Source organism: Littorina saxatilis, linkage group LG4 (genome assembly GCF_037325665.1).
Source record: "Littorina saxatilis isolate snail1 linkage group LG4, US_GU_Lsax_2.0, whole genome shotgun sequence".
In the NCBI taxonomy this organism is placed as follows: domain Eukaryota; kingdom Metazoa; phylum Mollusca; class Gastropoda; order Littorinimorpha; family Littorinidae; genus Littorina; species Littorina saxatilis.
Window position 1 is genome coordinate 26,811,501 of NC_090248.1, and position 20,000 is coordinate 26,831,500.

The 20,000-nt window shown below is 41.0% G+C and overlaps 1 protein-coding gene and 1 long non-coding RNA gene across 2 annotated transcripts in view; both read right to left on the bottom strand.

Annotated features, from left to right (window-relative positions):
* Positions 1-244: 244 nt before the first annotated feature.
* Positions 245-3,484, bottom strand: LOC138963555 (uncharacterized). Its single transcript, XR_011454858.1, has 3 exons — positions 3,382-3,484; positions 1,221-1,552; positions 245-703 (listed from the first exon to the last, which is right to left on the bottom strand). It is a non-coding gene; the product is annotated as an uncharacterized lncRNA (long non-coding RNA).
* A 7,163-nt stretch (positions 3,485-10,647) lies between these two features.
* Positions 10,648-20,000, bottom strand: part of LOC138964352 (globin-like) — a 10,530-nt gene continuing 1,177 nt past the window's right edge. The window contains exons 2-4 of the mRNA XM_070336282.1: positions 16,230-16,337; positions 13,217-13,442; positions 10,648-12,130 (exon numbers count right to left, since the gene is read on the bottom strand). Coding sequence (XP_070192383.1) covers positions 11,996-12,130; positions 13,217-13,442; positions 16,230-16,337 — 469 coding nt within the window. The 3' untranslated portion in view covers positions 10,648-11,995. The remainder of the gene's footprint in view (positions 12,131-13,216; positions 13,443-16,229; positions 16,338-20,000) is intronic.

The window sequence follows — 20,000 nt, forward strand, 5'->3', positions numbered from 1 at the left end:
AACAAACACAACACATTAATACAACGTGTTGCGTCTGCTTTGTGTTGCCTTTTGTGTTTGTTTATAAGCGAAAATTCGTACTGTCTTGTGCTGTTCTTGTATCGGTGAGTACAGATATCTTTTGTTTTTTAACAACATATCAACACAACACAACACAACACAACACAACAACACTCAACAACACACTATAACACGTGAAAACAAAACACAACACAATCAACAGACTCAAGACTCAAGACTCAATACTCACGATTTTACTGTCCTGATAAAAACAAGGAAAATTGCCATGCAGAGTCGGCGGTTACAGACATAAAATGCATCACATTTCACTAAAACTGAATTAAGAATTGCACTAAAAACACTAAAATATATCACATTTACTAAGAATTGTGAGTTTCATTAAAAAGCATCCGAAATTCATAAAATTCGCTCAACAAGACGCAATTAACACTAGACTATACCATCGCACAACACAACACATATCAAGGATGATTTTCGTCTATTCCTCGGCGACGTTCGCTTCAGGCTGGTCGGTGGTCACTCCTTGGTCCATGGCCTGGTCAGCAGCAAGTGGTTCGTCCAATCCGAAGCCGCGACCAGCTTGCATCCGCGGACACATGAACCCATAGTTACCCCTCATGCACATCCCATAGCAACATGGTGGAAACTGGTTGGGCATGCATTGTTGGAACTGCCCCCGGCACTGGAAATACAATTTTAAAAACTAAATCAAACGGAACGAAGATGAATGAAGTAAACATGAAGAAGCATGTGAGAGAATGCTATGGAATTTGAAAGAAAAGCAAATGAAAGGAAGTCAAATGAAGCAAACATGCAAGAAGTAAGATGGAATAAAATGCGATGAAATAAAATGATATCAAAAGAAATCATATCATACACTATTTGCATGTTCACCAAACTACGACATTTTACACAGATCGAGACAGCCATTGTTTTGCCGCTAGCGATCGAAGTGAACAATAACTGTCGAGAGAACAATGACTGTTAATGTCTGTGTCAAATGTCATACGTTGCTATTGTTTGGTCCAAAACGACCACTAAGTCTCCTAGAGTCAGACAATTCAATACCGCTCTTATATAACCAGACAGTTACGCTTTAAACGCAACATTTCAACATTTTCTTGGCGGAAACAACCACATTTACAGCGAAACAATCTAACTACATAGTTACAACTACAAAAAGAGTTTGTCACACTTACGAAAGAGCCTCCTCCCATGCCAGGGTTATAACCGCCTCCCATGCCAGGGTTATAACCGCCTCCCATGCCAGGGTTATAGCCGCCTCCCATGCCAGAGTTATAACCGCCTCCCATGCCAGGGTTATAACCGCCTCCCATGCCAGGGTTATAACCGCCTCCCATGCCAGGGTTATAACCGCCTCCCATGCCAGGGTTATAACCGCCTCCCATTCCAGGGAAACCGGGTTGGTTTTGTAGCCCGCTGTTATCGTTTTCGTCTTGTGCCCAGGTAGTCGGGACTACAACCATCGACAGTAGTGGAAGCAGCATGAGATACTTCATCGTGCAATGTTCTGAAATGTCGGATGTGTTTTTAGTTTAAGACATTAATTAATAATAACATTGGTCAGATTTTTTTTTAAATGAAGGAATGAATGAGTGAGTAAGTGGATTATTTTGTTGTTGCTTACTTTATTGTTTATTGATTGTTATGTGTGTTTTGGTCTTTTTTGTTTGTTTATTTGCTTGATTGTTTTGTGTGTTTGTTTGTTGTTGGTTAAAAAAAACCCTCTTTTCCCTGAAAAACAAAGTCTCCACGAGCCACAGTAACAACATTAAGTAGCAGCAACAGTAATAACAATATTGACAACACTAAAGACACAAATAAGCATTAGAAGCTGTTCTAGCGATACATTTTAATCAATTTTAACACTCGTCAGTAGTTGCTGCTTGGAGCTTTGATAGTGTCAAATGCATGCATACAGAGAAGATGTAACAACCAACAAGCAAATAAACGAATAAATAAACAAAAAACAAGCAAAGATTTAAAGAATCATACAAACAAACGAACGAACAAACAAGAAGCATGTATAATACCAAAACAAGTCGCGTAAGGCGAAATTACAACATTTAGTCAAGCTGTCGAACTAACAGAATGAAACTGAACTCACTGCATTTTTACAGCAAGAGCGTATACTCGTAGCATCGTCAGTCCACCGCTCGATGCAATGGCAGTGAAATTGACAAGAAGAGCGGGGTAGTAGTTGCGCTGAGAAGGATAGCACGCTTTTCTTTATCTCTATTCTTTTTAACTTTCTGAGCGTGTTTTTAATCCAAACATATCACATCTATATGTTTTTGGAATCAGGAACCCACAAGGAATAAGATGAAATTGTTTTTAAATCGATTTCGGAAATTTTATTTTAATAATAATTTTTGTATTTTTAATTTTCAGAGCTTGTTTTTAATCCAAATATAACATATTTATATGTTTTTGGAATCAGAAAATGATGAAGAATAAGATAAACGTAAATTTGGATCGTTTTAAAAACAATTTTTTTTTTTTTACAATTTTCAGATTTTTAATGACCAAAGTCATTAATTAATTTTTAAGCCACCAAGCTGAAATGCAATACCGAAGTCCGACCTTTGTCGAAGATTGCTGGGCCAAAATTTCAATCAATTTGATTGAAAAATGAGGGTGTGACAGTGCCGCCTCAACTTTTACAAAAAGCCAGATATGACGTCATCAAAGGTATTTATCGAAAAAAAGAAAAAAACGTCCAGGGATATCATTCCCAGGAACACTCACGTCAAATTTCATAAAGATCGGTCCAGTAGTTTGGTCTGAATCGCTCTACACACACACACACACACACACAGACAGACACACATACAGAGACACACACACACACACATACACACATACACCACGACCCTCGTCTCGATTCCCCCCTCTACGTTAAAACATTTAGTCAAAACTTGACTAAATTTAAAAAGGAATGCAACTTTATATGCATAAAGAACAGGCAATGCAACAGATATACATTACTACAAACAGCCGCCCGATTTTTAAGGGCAAGAAGGTAACCCATGCAAGCCTAATTACAAAATAAAAAAGTGATAAAGAAATAAGCAATTATGTAGAAGGTATGAAAGGTTATGATGTATGTATGCCTCAATAATAGGGGTTCTTTTGAGGACCGTATGCTACCAAAGAGTCGGGCATTTCAAGGCTTTCTTTATGCGGGAATAAAGTGTTTGCACAATATTGTCGTTTAAAAGTTGTTGTTGTGCTGAGGCTTTTAAGAGTTTGCGTGAGTGAACTCCAGCCTAGTGATCCTACAATTTTTAACTAGTCTTAAACAAATCAATGCATGGAAATATCGTAAGATGTGCTTACCTGGTGAATTAACACGGTTTGGACCAACAGGAGAGAGGATGAAGAAATGAAGTGGAGTGGATAAAAGCGCTGCTTTTTGTATACCTCATCCAGTCGGGATACAGTTTGATAGGGTGTTGCTACTTTTTGCACTTATATTTTCATTCAAAAAAGATACGATCAACTGACGGACTGCACCCGCAGTGCAAAGTGACGTAGGAGTGACGTTATCACTCGGGTCACGTCATTGTTAGCTGCAAGGGGTATTGAACGGCCTTCCACCTGCAGACGACCTTTACTTTGTCAGGGTATTCGTCAATAAAAGTTCCATAAAAGAGACATCTGTTTGTGGTAACGAGACCAGGGAATAATGTTCGATAACATTAATCTGGAATATGTATGTAATAATATGTGTGTGTTTGTACATGTGCGTGTGCGTGTAGAAATATATATATATATAAAAGACATTTTATATATATATATATAGAAGAAAGTCTCTTCTGACTTTCAATTGTTTCTTTCACAACTTCTGATGTTTTATATATCTATATATATATACGACTTGTGTCTGTGTGTGTGTGTGTGTCCGCGATGCCAAGCCAAAGTTCTCGATCGATCTTTTTCAAATTTGGAGGCCATATTCGGCTACATCCCGGACACAACCTCATCGATGAGATATTTTAACACGTGCTCTCAGCGCGCAGCGCTGAGCCGATTTTGGTTTTTCTCTGGATCCATTTCCAGTAACTCTTCCTTATCTTCTCCAGTGTTTTCAGCGTTTACCTCCCTTCCTTCGTGTGGCGTCAATCCATATTCCCGTTTCTATTTTTAGAAGGTCACTGTCGACAACGCTCAATCCATATTCCCGTTATACTATTTTTAGAAGGTCACTACTCTTCTCCAGTGTTTTGCGCGTTTATCTCCCTTCCTTCGTGCGGTGCGCCGGCAAAGCCGGCGTACACCCGGCAAAGCCGGGTCCACGGCGCAGCCGGGTATTCGGCTCGACTTTTTCCCGGCGCAGCCGTACCCGGCGAAGCGGGTATTCATCTAGTATATATATATATAAAGAAAATCCCTTGATTCAATGAAAACTCGCTTGTTTGTTAAATTTTAAATCTAACTTTAACCCTAATTCTTTATTTTTATTGATCATGCTAAAAATTCCTTCACCGTAATTCCTAGTCAAAAAGACATTTCCTTGATTATTTGACTACCATAAAAAAAACATTCGATGAAAAGTCGCTTGTTTGATAAACATATAGTTGAAAGTCGCTTCTTCATGTCAATGCTTGTTTTTGTGTGTGGTTTTTTCTTTCATGTGCCAGGAGATTAGTTTTGCAATACACTCCTTTATATATTACTCTTGTTGCACAGTTATGTCTTCTATATTTAGAGCGCTTGCCTTCCTTTGTTTCTTGGATCACATTTGTGACATCTTTTGACACTGTGACAGCGGAATATGGAACTGCATTTCAGATTCGTAGCTTAAATTTTTTTCAAATCATTTACTTATTAAAATCATGCTTACTTAAAATGAAAACAATAATAACAAATAAACAAGTCGCGTAAGGCGAAAATACAACATTTAGTCAAGCTCAGTCGAACTCACAGAATGAAACTGAACGCATTGCATTTTTTCCGCAAGACCGTACACTCGTAGCATCGTCTGTCCACCGCTCGTGGCAAAGGCAGTGAAATTAACAATCCAGAAAAGCGCGGTAGCGGTTGCGCTGAGGAGGATAGCACGCTTTTCTATATCTCTATTCTTTTTAACTCTCTAAATGTGTTTTTAATCCAAACATATCATATCTATATGTTTTTGGAATCAGGAACGGACAAGGAATAAGATGAAATTGTTTTTAACTCGATTTCGGAAATTTAATTTTAATCATAATTTTTATATTTTTAATTTTCAGAGCTTGTTTTTAATCTGAATATAACATATTTATATGTTTTTGGAATCAGAAAATGATGAAAAATACGATAAACGTAATTTTGGATCGTTTTATAAAAAAATAATTTTAATTACAATTTTCAGATTTTTAATGACCAAAGTCATTAATTAATGTTTAAGCCTCCAAGCTGAAATGCAATCCCAAAGTCCGGCCTTCGTCGAAGATTGCTTGGCCAAAATTTCGATCAATTTGATTGAAAAATGAGGGTGTGACAGTGCCGCCTCAACTTTTACAAAATGCCGGATATGACGTCATCAAAGACATTTATCGAAAAAATTAAAAAATCATGTGGGGATATCATACCCAGGAACTCTCATGAAAAATGTCATAAAGATCGGTCCAGTAGTTTACTCTGAATCGCTCTACACACACACACACACACACACACAGACACACACACAGACACACACACACACACACACACACACACACACACACACACACACACACACACACACAAACACACACACACACCTCGTCTCGATTCCTCCCTCTATGTTAAAACATTTAGTCAAAACTTGACTAAATGTAAAAAGCAGGCAAAAAACAAGTTTACTTGAAAGTTTTCCGTGCCCGGACTTTTAGTCCTTTGCTAGCCAAAACTGACAGTCTTTTACTTGCCCGAACTGACAATTTGTATTGCCCAGAACTGAAAGTATCTTTGTTTTAACTGTGTATTTGCAGTGTATTTACGAGGGCCAGTACTGTGACCCCAATGACCAGTACAGACGTTGCTGCACCGGTAACTGTGACTTCAACCAGAGGAGGTGCGTTGGCGGAGGAAACGGTGGTCAGGTGAGTTTCGTCAAACGTAGTTCTGGCTTTCGCACGTAAAATATCCCGAATTGTCAGAAACAGGTCTGGCTTGTTTTATCCGTCTTTGGTCATGCGATGATAGTTTTCAAAGATTGCCTTAACCCGATTTGTGACATTTCTTGGTATGTGTCTAAATGGACGGACGGTTTTATCCTTTTCAAAGATTGCCCTCTCCCGACAATTGTGACGGTATGTGTCTAAATGGACGGATGGTTTTATCCTTTTCAAAGATTGCCCTCTCCCGACAATTGTGACAATTCTTGGTATGTGTCTAAATGGACGGACGGTTTTATCCTTTTCAAAGATTGCCCTCTCCCGACAATTGTGACAATTTTTGGTATGTGTCTAAATGGACGGATGGTTTTATCCTTTTTATAGATTGCCCTCTCCCGACAATTGTGACAATTTTTGGTATGTGTCTAAATGGACGGATGGTTTTATCCTTTTCAAAGATTGCCCTCTCCCGACAATTGCGACAATTGTTGGTATGTGTCTAAATGGACGGATGGTTTTATCCTTTTCAAAGATTGCCCTCTCCCGACAATTGTGACGGTATGTGTCTAAATGGACGGATGGTTTTATCCTTTTCAAAGATTGCCCTCTCCCGACAATTGTGACGGTATGTGTCTAAATGGACGGACGGTTTTATCCTTTTCAAAGATCAATCAATATGAGGCTTATATCGCGCGTATTCCGTGGGTACAGTTCTAAGCGCAGGGATTTTTAATTTTATTTTTTTAAATTCTATGCAATTTTTATCGCGCACATATTCAAGGCGCAGGGATTTATTTATGCCGTGTGAGATGGAATTTTTTTTTTACACAATACATCACGCATTCACATCGGCCAGCAGATCGCAGCCATTTCGGCGCATATCCTACTTTTCACGGCCTATTATTCCAAGTCACACGGGTATTTTGGTGGACGTTTTTATCTTTGCCTATACAATTTTGCCAGGAAAGACCCTTTTGTCAATCGTGGGATCTTTAACGTGCACACCCCAATGTAGTGTACACGAAGGGACCTCGGTGTTTCGTCTCATCCGAAAGACTAGCACTTGAACCCACCACCTAGGTTAGGAAAGAGGGGAGAAAATTGCTAACGCCCTGACCCAGGGTCGAACTCGCAACCTCTCGCTTCCGAGCGCAAGTGCCACCAAGATTGCCCTCTCCCGACAATTGTGACAATTTTTGGTATGTGTCTAAATGGACGGACGGTTTTATCCTTTTCAAAGATTGCCCTCTCCCGACAATTGTGACGTTGTTGGTATGTGCCCATGTGGAGGGATGGTTTTATCCCATGTTAAGGCCCGGCAACATCTCAAATAATGATTCGAATCGTTTACACAGGAAGGAGTGTGGCTTTAACGGTTTTTGTTGGAGTCAGTATTCGTACTAGCAAAGAAATACATTTTTGGAAAATGCTTAGTTCGATCACTCCTTTTTCATTGTCATTACTTCATTGTCCCATCGCTTAGATATTCAGGTCACGTCGTCCCAGTGGTACTTGTGACTTCAACCAGAGGAGGTGCTCGGGAGTAAACGGTGGACAGGTGAGTTCCTGTTAGTTACCAGCAACAATGGCAGGGAATCCTGACCACAAAAACTTCATCGCCCCCACCATGCAGTTAACGAAAGTCTCAGGGCTTGGAAAACGCGAAGATACGCATGCATCAGATCTCGTCTCTGATTATCATAATCGTGTTTCGATACTTTGACGAGACAAACCCAATCCTGGGATGAAGAAGACAGTAACAGCGGGCTTGTTCGAGTCAAAGTATCACACCATATCTTCAGCGTATTACCAATACCTGTCCCAATGTAGACCAGTTGGTCTAAGAGGACGTTAAACCCAAATAGTCAGTCAGTCTGTCTCTCCCCGACCCCCGCTCTGCCTTCCCTCCCTTTCTCCCTTTGGCATATGTCAGCAGCACTGAAATTTACTAGTCTGTGACAGACGCCCCCCTGCCTCATATTACAAGAGAAACAGGGAGAGATAGATATGTAGATAGGCTGGCGCTCCACAGTGTGTCAGGGAGTACTATACCTGTGGTGTTCGACAGCTATAGATCTATAGTGTAAGGGGCGTGGCAGTTGTCACTGCCACCGTCGACAGCGCAGAGCTTTAATTAAAGGCACAGCCCTTTCTCATTTAAACGATTCGGCCCACCATCTCGGATCTGCCCAGGCTTTTACTTTCGGTCATGAATGCTATCCCTTCAAAAGCGATACAAACCCCGACCTGTTTGTTCGTGCATGGGCTCAAACTCACACGGCTTTTATGTGAATGGCCGTTTTTACCCCGCCATTTAGGCAGCCATACGCCGCTTTTGGGGAAAGCATGCTTGGTATTTTTGTGTTTCTATAACCCACCGAACTCTGACATGGATTACAGGATCTTTTCCGTGCGCACTTGGTCTTGTGCTTGCGTGTACACTGACACGAAGGGGTATAAGGCACTAGCAAACCCCGGTAATGTTGAGCATTATCGACTTATCTTGGATACAAGTCCCTTTAATCAAACAAAAGAATAGTTATCGCGAAATTCATTGACGGATTCAGCTCCAAAATTAAGCATAAATAATTAAATTGGTCATTTAATCGAGGAAAATGACTGCACTGGTAGAGAAGATGCATACGTAATACGTAAAGAGGTGTCTCCCTTCCGTGGAAAAAAAAAGGCTGCGCCGATGTTTTCCTTATAAAACCCATGTAAATGAAAGGCATCTGCACAGTTCATTCTGTTACTTCAAAGGTATCTAAAAATGACTCGCACAAGAGAAGGTTCTAAAACATGAGAGGCTTAAATTGCAGTGGAAGACCCTGCGTGTCTGAATTTAGGCCGACAATGCTACATTACCCAAACATTACCCAAACATTACCCAAACCCCAAATCAACTGCCTGACTTCTTTCTGTGCACAAATAGGATTTTGTATGCATTATTTTCTGTGCACAAATAGGATTTTGTATGCATTATTTTCTGTGCACAAATAGGATTTTGTATGCATTATTTTCTGTGCACAAATACTTTTGTTTTCACAGGGAGGACTGTGCCTTTAACGACGCCTGTTGCCGGGGAGGTATCGTAACACCTTCCCCGCCCCCTCTATCTCCCGCCCATTTATGTCCTATTCCAAGAGACCTCTTTTCTCTATTTTCTCATCTCTGGGCATCTCCATTTTCACGCTCTTGTTGTTTTGGTTTTTGTGTGTGTGTGTGCGTTGTTGTTGCTTTTTTGTGTGGGGGTATGTGTGTGTGTGTGTTCCCGTGTGTGAATTGTTCTCTCTGTTGCTGTGTGTGAGGTAATGAGAAAAGGTGACGTTTTGTCACAAAGCCTGTTGTTTTATAATTTAGTTTTTGTCATTGCGTTGTGTTTTTTTAAATTTGCTTTCTTGCTGATATTCTCAAACTTTGTATACCAAGTGTGGAAGAGCACAATAACTGTAACTTGACGTTGATCGTGAGTGTGTGTGTGTGTGTGTGTGTGTGTGTGTGTGTGTGTGTGTGTGTGTGCGTGCGTGTGTGTGTGTGTGTGTGTGTGTGTGTGTGTATGTGTGTGTGTGTGTAACTAGTGTGTCAGTGCGTGCGTGCGTGCGCGCGCGCGCGTGTGTGTGTGTGTGTGTGTGTGTGTGTGTGTGTCTGCGTGTGTCGGTGGCTGCGTGTGTCTCTTGGTCTGTTCTGTTTGTATGTCTGTCTGCCTGTGTCTGTTTCTATGTAAGCCCGTGTCTGTGTATGTCTTTCAGTGTCTGCCTCTGTGTGTGTGTGTGTGTGTGTGTGTGTGTGTGTGTGTGTGTGTGTGTTAGAATGTCAGTGCGTGCGCACGCGCGCGCGCGTGTGTGTGTATGTGTGTCTGTGCGTGTGTGTGTGTCTGCGTGTCTCTGTGGCTGCGTGTGTCTCTCGGACTAATTGTATGTCTGTCTGCCTGTGTCTGTTTCTATGTAAGCACGTGTCTGTGTATGTCTTTCAGTGTCTGCCTCTCAGTGTGTGTGTGTGTGTGTGTGTGTCTGTGTCTGTGTCTGTATGTGTCTGTATGTGTCTGTATGTGTGTGTGTGTATGTGTGTGAGTGTGTATCTTAGTGTGAGTACGTATGTGTGCGTGTGTGTATGTGTGTGTCTGTGTTTGCGTATGTGTATGTGTCATAAAGGGAGAGACAGAGAGAGAAAGAGACAGAGAGAGAGAAAGAGACAGAGTGAGAGACAGTGTGAGAGAGATTGTAAGAAAGAGAGGGAGAGACGCAGACATATAGGCAGATTCCAGCAAGCGAATGAAAAGATGAAAGAGACCCAAAAAATAGGGAAGGAAATACACAAAAAGATGAACAGATAGATAGTAGAAAAGAAAAGAGCTGGAGAAAGAGAAGAAAAACAACAAGAGATTAAAAATACAACAAACTAACACATTCTTCCATTCATCCCCTCAATCAACAGAGAACACACAAAACAGACACACAAAACAGACAAGACAATTGGAACTAAACTATTACAGAATAATAAACATAATCACATCAAACACCTCTTCAATGCAAAAGCAATTTTAATCAATGATATACAAAATATAGCCATTTTACACAAAACACGATGGGGAATACGTTCGCGTCACTACGATTATTTTACACCTGAGAAAATTCTACGATCAGGACGTCTACGACAAAGCATTCTCGGTTATTGTCAGGAATTAATGAAAGAATTCTCGACACTTGCGGCACAAAATGTCGCAGGATAAGAACTTTGCATTGCTGTTACATTGGTGTCAAGTCAGTGATAGTTACGTCCGTAACCATAAAACTGAGGGGTCTGTGTCGGAGCGCAGAAAACAAAGAAGTAAAGGAAAGGAAAACAAAGAAAGGGAAAGGAAGAAAGAACCGTATCCCCTTGATAAATAATTCTAGAGCCAAACCTGAAAAGGGGAAAAACCCTCATTTTCGCGTCCGCCGTCTTTGCCTTCGGTTCTTAGTTCCCTTCCTCAATCACCTGTTACCTCCCTTAGACCAGAAGCTCCCCCGTCAAAATCTCACAACCGATTCTCCCTCTCTAGTCAGATCGCTGTTACTTCCCTTGGATAATGCGCACTTTCCTTCACATTGCCACCTCCACCACCCCCCCCCCCCCCCACCCCCCTTTCCTCCTCCTCCTCCGCCCCTTTCACAGTTCTTAAACTTCCTCTCGAAAATTGAAGCTTTCCTTTTGTCTGAACCACCTGATTTTATCCGACATGAAAAAAACAATACTGTCAATTATGACACCAGAAATGTCACATACTTTTTCGATCGGTCACATTTTTATTTTAAGGCGTTTAGGAATGTAATTTTAAGATCTACTTTAAACAACCAAACAAATAAGCAAGAAAAAAAGATCACTAAATATCAAACGCTCTTTCCTTTTTGCATTCCCTTTGTGGAAAACCGTGCAATACAAACATGGGTAAAATGTCGATCCTGCCTTTTGAGTACGTATGTTTTCACGAATGTCCGCGGCTGATTGTCCAGGCGTAATTCCGCATTTCCAACAAGCAGCTTCTTCCTTCAATATTAGAATGTAGCCTCTAAAATCAAGAATGGTATCTTTTTTTCTTTTTTTTTTTATCTTTCTCGCAAAAAAACAAAAAAAAACGTTTCCTCGAGAAATATAAATAAAAGTATAACTTTTTATTAGCTACCTCCTGCGAACACATTCCAGTCTGATCTTCAAGAATGATAAAAGTCAATGTACCTCAAACACAGACCGCAAAACAAAAACAAAAAAGAAGAAAAAAAGGAACAAGGCTTTAAAAGCGCTGGAGATGCAAAAAGCCAGTGTCAGAGAGAATTATGCTAAGAAGCTAAGTTGTCATACAAATCAGTGTGTTTGCGAGCGTGTCCGCGCGTTTAGCGCTTCTTCTCTTCGGCGGCGAGGAAGTCCTGCAGCCAGCTAAGGAAGGCATCCCAGGCCGCCTTGACATCAGCAGTAGCACCTCCCCCCAACGCCCCGTCAAGGAAGGATCCGTACACTTGGCGCATTTGCTGTCAAAAAGCAAAAGAAACAATGTTAAATGTCATTCACATTACTTTTTATCACATGTATGGGCAATTCGGGTCGCTTCCTTCCTTCCAATGTAAAGCTAGCAACATCACGCAGAGTAAGTGCGACCCCGGGTCGAAAATGCATACCTGCGTACAGTTCTTGTGCTCTTCCAATCCATTTGAAAAGACCAAATCTTTCGGTCCAAATGGATTCTACAAAGTATGCTCTACTCTTACACGATGCTAATATAGCTAGGTAGAACATCAGCCAGATTTCTGCCAAAATGAACTCAAGACTGAGTACTTCTCCGTCAAATCCAAGAAGTACCGGCATCTAAGAGGGATTATGTCATGTCAGTTTCTTCCAAATGAAGCAAAGTGATGGTTAAACGCTAGAGGTTTACCCAACACTTCTATTCATTTGAAAACGAGCTTAGCAGTTACGTCCCTTGAATGTAAAACAAGAATTTTGTGATGAAGCGAATTTACAAGATAGCTTCCATTTGTACATCACGACATCATAGACCTCACCAGTGAAATACGGTGTAGTCCAAAGTTGTATCAGCAGCACTTAAGAGGAAAGGGGTAGGGGGTAGCCAGTATGGAGTGTATTTGTGATACACAACGCCGCCTGGCTGACGTCGTACCTATAGCCGCATGTCCCCCTCTAGGTCCAACCCCTTTCACACACACACACACACAAACACACACACACACACACACACACACAAACACACACACACACACACACAAACACACACAAACACACACACACACACACACACACACACACGTCCTTCCAACCTCCGCCTTAACATTTTATGCGAACCGTAATTCCATTACTCTGTCCTGCACACCGCAACCACCACCACCACCCCTAACACACACACACACACACACACACACACACACACACACACACACACACACACAGACTGACACAACCTCTCTCACACACACAAACACACACACACACACACACATACACACACTCACACACACACACACACACACACACACACACACACACACACACACACACACACACACACACACACTAAACACCCACATTTTTCAAACCCTCACCTGGAAGCGGGAAGACCCAATCTTGCGGTCCAGATGGTTCCTGCACAGTTTGAGGGCCAGGCCATCGAGGCACTCTTGGTCTTCCAGGCTGCTAACGAATGCGCCGATCCCGTTGAACACGGCCATGGCGTGAGCGCGACCCACTCCGGAAGACTTCATCGACTCGTCCGACATGCCCGAGAACCAGGGGAAGTAACCGCGGGTGTCTGGAAACTGCTGGAACAGCCTGGCAAAACAAAGGAAGCAATAGTAGTGATACTGACTTTCAGTGGTATAATTATGGTATGTTTATGACTTTCGCAAAATAAAGACAAGCAAAAAATATATACAAATTTGGAGGCTGCATATTCTGACTGACAAAATGAAAAAAGATTTACCGATAGTTATAATGACCGTGACAGACACTTCATCGTGATATTATACCGTACTGTCAGAAACAGAACTGCAAATGTATTTGAAAAACTATGCGGAAAAGAAACGCACAGAATAATATGGGGAGAACACACACACACACACACACACACGCACACGCACGCACACACGCACGCACGCACGCACGCACACACGCACACAAACACTGGCACACACACGCACGCACACACACACACACACACACACACACACACACACACACACACACACACACAATACGAAGATAGAGAGAGGCCCAGATTCAACGGTGACGATAACCAGCTGTCGTCGTGAACATTATCCAAGGAAAAATCCAAAGGAGCACAGGTGTAAAACATTTGATGTAAATGGAGGGGGTGGGGGTGGGGGGGAGGGGGGGAGGGGGTAAACTGAAAAGAACGGCCGACCGACACACAGACATATCTTTTTTGTTGTGTTTATTGTATTTTTTTTCAAATACATGTAACCCTTGGAGGTTTTTTTAAAATAAATATTGACTTGACTTGATTGACTTGATTTGACAAACAGACGGACAATCCTACTGAAATAGAAAGACAGACAACACAAAATGAGGCATTCCAAAGACCGTAAAGGTCTGCAGCTGGAGAGTTAGTTACTTCGAGTGAATGAGGAGAAGAAAAAAAAACTTCCTCAAGGCTAAATAAAACACCCGCGATAGAAGGTGAGTAGGTCACCAGAACTTGTGTTCGCAGACTCACCAACTGATGCAGCCAACACAGCCATGTGAGATTTCGCTGCAAATTCATAGGTCTTAGCGTCTACGCAGACTCGTGCAGTAGACCCTATGTAGACTCTCTGCAGGGTACGTTTTGGAATTCAGGTTCCGCGTTCGTACAGTTTCCCACTTCAAAGACTGTACTTCGGAAGTGGCTGAGTACTGGAACCTTTGACATTTGCAGTAGTTTTACTTTTAACTGACAACGAGACCTACTATAAGTACTCTTAGTTCCGAGCTTGCACATGTCATCACGACAAAAAGTAGTGTACGCCGGCGTATATGGAGACCTTTTATATTGGAGTCTTGTTGAAAGAAAATGTCATCTAATTTTATTTAAAAATTGTTCAGTTTTACTTTATCTATTACATGTTTAATTTCTGTCAGAATGGTGCCTCACTCATGTGCTGAAGCATCGATTACTAGTTAATGTACACAGCATAACACGTATACGTTTGTAAATTATGCTTGGAAAATAATGTAAGAGCTCTGTACAAGTAATGCTGATTCGAGAGAGAAAAAATCTACTCTAGGACTGGTGTGTTCGAAGGCTGATGTTCGTGTTGGTGTTATATCTAGCGTTAGCCGTGTGGTTATTTGTGTGCTTGAGCGCACGCGCGCGCGCGTGTGTGTGTGTGTGTGTGTGTGTGTGTGTGCGTGCGTGCGAGCGTGCGTGTGTGTGTGTGTGTGGTTTTGGGGGAAATAAAATTCATTCCAATGCAATTAGAAGAGACACAGCAGTGACCGGTAAAGACAGGCAGTGACAGAAGAGAGACAGAGACGATGGGGAAGAGAAGAGAAAGAATACCGCATGGCCTCATGTACACGCAAGCACACGTGGTCACATACAGACAGACAGACAGACAGACAGACAGACAGACAGAGAACTACAAACACATGGGCATCGAGACAAGAGACGGAGTCGTTAAACGCTATATGACTATATAGACGGGGTCGTTAAACGCTATGTATGTGTGCAAACAGAAAATATAGTTACCATGTTTGTTATGTTGTGTTTTATTAATTGAATAAAATTGGAAAAAAAAAAAAAAAAAAACCGCTATATGACTATTGTTTCACAGTGAAATGGTTGTAAGACTGGATATATGCGCTCGTACACCCTTTACTTTCCGCACTAGGCTAAACAAGAACGTTACAGTATGTTGAGTGTGCAGCGCGCTTCCATAATATTAGTGAAGCATAGCAACAAATGTTGGTCAATGTCTATCCGTGACATCAGAGGCTGTCGCTCTAAATGAGCCAACCGTTGCACAGGGCTAGAGACTTGTATGCAAATTAACACAATAACAACGGCATTCCCTTTGCATGCAAATTAAACAAAGAACACGTGCATATCAAAAGGTTGCTGAGGAGAAAAACATTTTATCCTACATACGTGAGAGATTCCACTCATCAGATAACAATATCGTTCAAACCACACGTGTGTATATCATGTAAATGAGGTCGTGTCAAACGAGGCTGGCGTGGACCTGTTTTTCCACTGCTTATGATGCCAAAGTCACCGAGACAAACGTCATTATGGAAACACATTTGCGCCTGCTGTTTCACCTGGAAGAATATTTAGAACGAACACGTCACGCTACACTTTCTTTAGTGACGTTTCTTCGCTTTGGTGTCATAGATTGCACGAGGCTTTGGGAGATATCGAGGTTCCAAAAGAAGCGTCTTCAATCTTAGAAAATGACTGAGGGACGTTTTCAGTAAAGTGCACGTAAGTACACGTAAGTACAGTATGCTTTTGCTCGCAGTTCAATATTTAAAAAAGCAACTCGTGTAAATCTGGTACGACACAGCAAGCCATGTAGTATTCTCTATTTTTACCAATTAATGTAAATGAATGCTTACAGGGCAAAGAGCTGCGAACCATTCTCCTGAATAGTCTTCATATCAGCAGTCAGCGTCTTCCAGCTGCTGACGATAGCTCCCTTCTGAGGACCGGTGAGACCCATTTTGCTGCAACACACAATGAACAATATAGACTTGACAGACAGAAAAGAGAAGCAAATAAGGTTTGGACTTAATTCGACATAGGTAGACTGATAACGTTCTAAAATCCAGACAGAATTTATTTTTTGTAAACACACACACACACACACACACACACACACACACACACACACACACACACACACACACACACACACACACACCCACACACACACACACACAAACGCACATACACACAAACACACGATAAATGATGACCCTTCAATAATACTTGTTTTTTGTGTGTAGCTTGGTGTTTCCATCTTGGGTTGATATGTAAGTGAATTTTTCGTTCAAAAAAAAACAACCGCTCCATAAACTTTTATTTATTATTCAAATTAGAAAAAGATAAAATATGTGCACTTGCTACATTTTTCGAAAAAAAGGGAATAGGTTCAGAAAACATTGTTATATTTAGTCAAGTTTTGACTAAATATTTTAACATCGAGGGGGAATCGAAACGAGGGTCGTGGTGTATGTGCGTGCGTGTGTGTGTGCGTGCGTGTGTGTGTGTGTGTGTGTGTGTGTGTAGAGCGATTCAGACTAAACTACTGGACCGATCTTTATGAAATTTGACATGAGAGTTCCTGGGTATGAAATCCCCGAACGTTTTTTTCATTTTTTTGATAAATGTCTTTGATGACGTCATATCCGGCTTTTCGTGAAAGTTGAGGCGGCACTGTCACGCCCTCATTTTTCAACCAAATTGGTTGAAATTTTGGTCAAGTAATCTTCGACAAAGCCCGGGGTTCGGTATTGCATTTCAGCTTGGTGGCTTAAAAATTAATTAATGACTTTGGTCATTAAAAATCGGAAAATTGTAAAAAAAAAATAAAAATTTATAAAACGATCCAAATTTACGTTTATCTTATTTTCCATCATTTGCTGATTCCAAAAACATATAAATATGTTATATTCGGATTAAAAACAAGCTCTGGAAATTAAATATATAAAAATTATTATCAAAATTAAATTGTCCAAATCAATTGAAAAACACTTTCATCTTATTCCTTGTCGGTTCCTGATTCCAAAAACATATAGATATGATATGTTTGGATTAAAAACACGCTCAGAAAGTTAAAACAAAGAGAGGTACAGAAAAGCGTGCTATCCTTCTTAGCGCAACTACTACCCCGCTCTTCTTGTCAATTTCACTGCCTTTGCCATGAGCGGTGGACTGACGATGCTACGAGTATACGGTCTTGCTGAAAAATGGCAGCTACTTGACTAAATATTGTATTTTCGCCTTACGCGACTTGTTTTTACTTTTCATTTTATTTCTTAGTATAACACTATTGTTTCCTTTTTTAGAAACATCTAGCAGACGTGATGTTGTTGCTGTTGCTGTTGCTGTTGTTGTTGTTGTTGTTGTTGTTGTTGTTGTTGTTGTTGTTGTTGTTGTTGTTGTTGTTGGTATTGTGGTAATCCTTCCTTTAAGTTTAAATGCGTTATTGTCCCAAAAATACAGCTATATATTCTTTGAAAGAATATTTCTACAACTCTTTGTGTAGTTCCCTGCCTTGGCTTGCGTATTTAAGGACGGTATGTCGTCATTGCTGTTTTATGAAAGATACGCTGGCGTAAGCTCGTTATTCTAGATATAAAGCGTTTTTAAAATGGTTGGTAGCTGTTGGGACAAATTTTGCTGCCAACCCAATTAATTAATACGTTTTTGTTATGTTATTCGTTTAATTCTAAAGTAAAAAGTATTGCACTCACAAGAAGACCAGAAGCAAATTTAATGTAAGGGGGTGGTTTTAATACTGGAACAGTCACCATTGTCTTTCTCTCCCAAATCAAATCAACGACATTGAAAATAGAATGCCACCGGAGATAATATCAGTTTTCAGCACTTTCTCTTTGAGTTGAATCCCTTTCAACAAACAGCATATGCACACGCCTCCACCCTCCCTCCAATTGGTAAAATAACGTCGTTTGGGTACCATTGGGTTTCAGTCGAAAGCTGTTTGAGAGTTACCTACTGTATTTACAAGCATTGATTTAATTGTGAAATGTAACAAAACAAAGCAAAGAAAAACAAAACCACCTCTTTTTCAGTGTTGGTCCCTCGGGTGGTTAACATAGACATGTTTGACTGTATTGCAAAGGATAAAGTCACTTCTCTAAGCCAGTGAATACTTCATTGGAAGTGTACAAGCAAAACACACTGGGTTGTCATTATCAGACACGGTGACATAAGGCCATAAACCGACCGTTGCAACCAGGTTCAACGTTTTACTATAATAACAAAGGTTTGCAATGTTTGCCATCGCGACTATCCGAAATCCATAGCAAACAGACTGCCAATGCTCTAAACTCCAGAGTTAAAAAACACAGATTTAATTTAGTTTTGGGAAGTTGAATTTTTTTTCTCAAAAGTTAAACTTTAAAAAAAATAGTGTTTCTTTCCCCCCCTCCCCCTTTTCTGGAGACTATCCATTATTCTCCAAACTTGCAGGTAAGAGAGCTTAAAGGCACTATGTTTATATGCCAGACTGTTGGTCGAATTCAGAGGTAGTGTAGAACATAGTCGAGATGAGAGCTAGAGGCACTATGATCGAAACATGAAATAATGTTTCTCGCAAACCCTCAAAGGTGTCGGTTTTCTTATTTGATAGGGTGTTGATCCCGTGGACTGTAAAGTGAATTACCTCTAGGCTCTTTTATGTTTAAAAAATAAAGTTGCATTAGGATCCAGGAGGGTGTCTTGCAAAACTTCTGTCTTGGCTAGTCGAGCTTTCCTTTTAGTGTCGAAAGTCGTCTAAAAACCCGAGATTTAGTTCAAATCGCCACACACAAACAGTCTTTACTTTGTCTACAGAACTTTTTACACGTGGTGGAAAGCTGACGCTAAGAACTGCCATAAACTTCCAAAAATTGCTGAAATGTTGTACACGGCCATGTCGGCAAGTTTTGCAATGAAAATTAATCCGGGCAACAACCCTGCTATTATCCTATCTATTATCTTATCCTTATTATTATCCTCATCTGTATTTATTCTTTTTTATCAACAAATCTTTATCAGCCAAACAAAAAACAATCAGACGAAGTGCATGGTTTCGTATAAGGCATAGTGAACAACTTGGCTCCATTACGAATGTTTTGTTTTATCAATTAAACTTTCCGTAATCTCACTTCTTCTTCTTCTTCTTCTTTCATGGGCTTAGATTCCCACGTTTACCCATGTTTTTAGCACGAGTCGATTTGTACGTGTATGACCGTTTTTACCCCGCCATTCAGGCAGCATACGCCGATTTCGGGGGAGGCATGCTGGGTATGTTCGTGTTTCTATAACCCACCGAACTCTGACATGGATTACAGGATCTTTTCCGTGCGCACTTGGTCTTGTGCTTGCGTGTACACACGAAGGGGGTTAAGTCACTTGCAGGTCTGCACATAAGTTGACCTGGGCCGGAGATCGGAAAAATCTCCACTCTCTCTTAACCCACCAGGCGGCAGCGACCGGGATTCGAACTCACGACCTTCCGATTAGGAGGCCGGCGTCTCACCACCACGCCACTGCGCCCGTCCGTAATCTTACAATGCCTGTCTTTTTATTCTTGTCCAGATTAAGTTAGGGGGTGACCTCAGGTAACCATCTCAGGCGTAAAGTTTAAATTCCGTATGCGG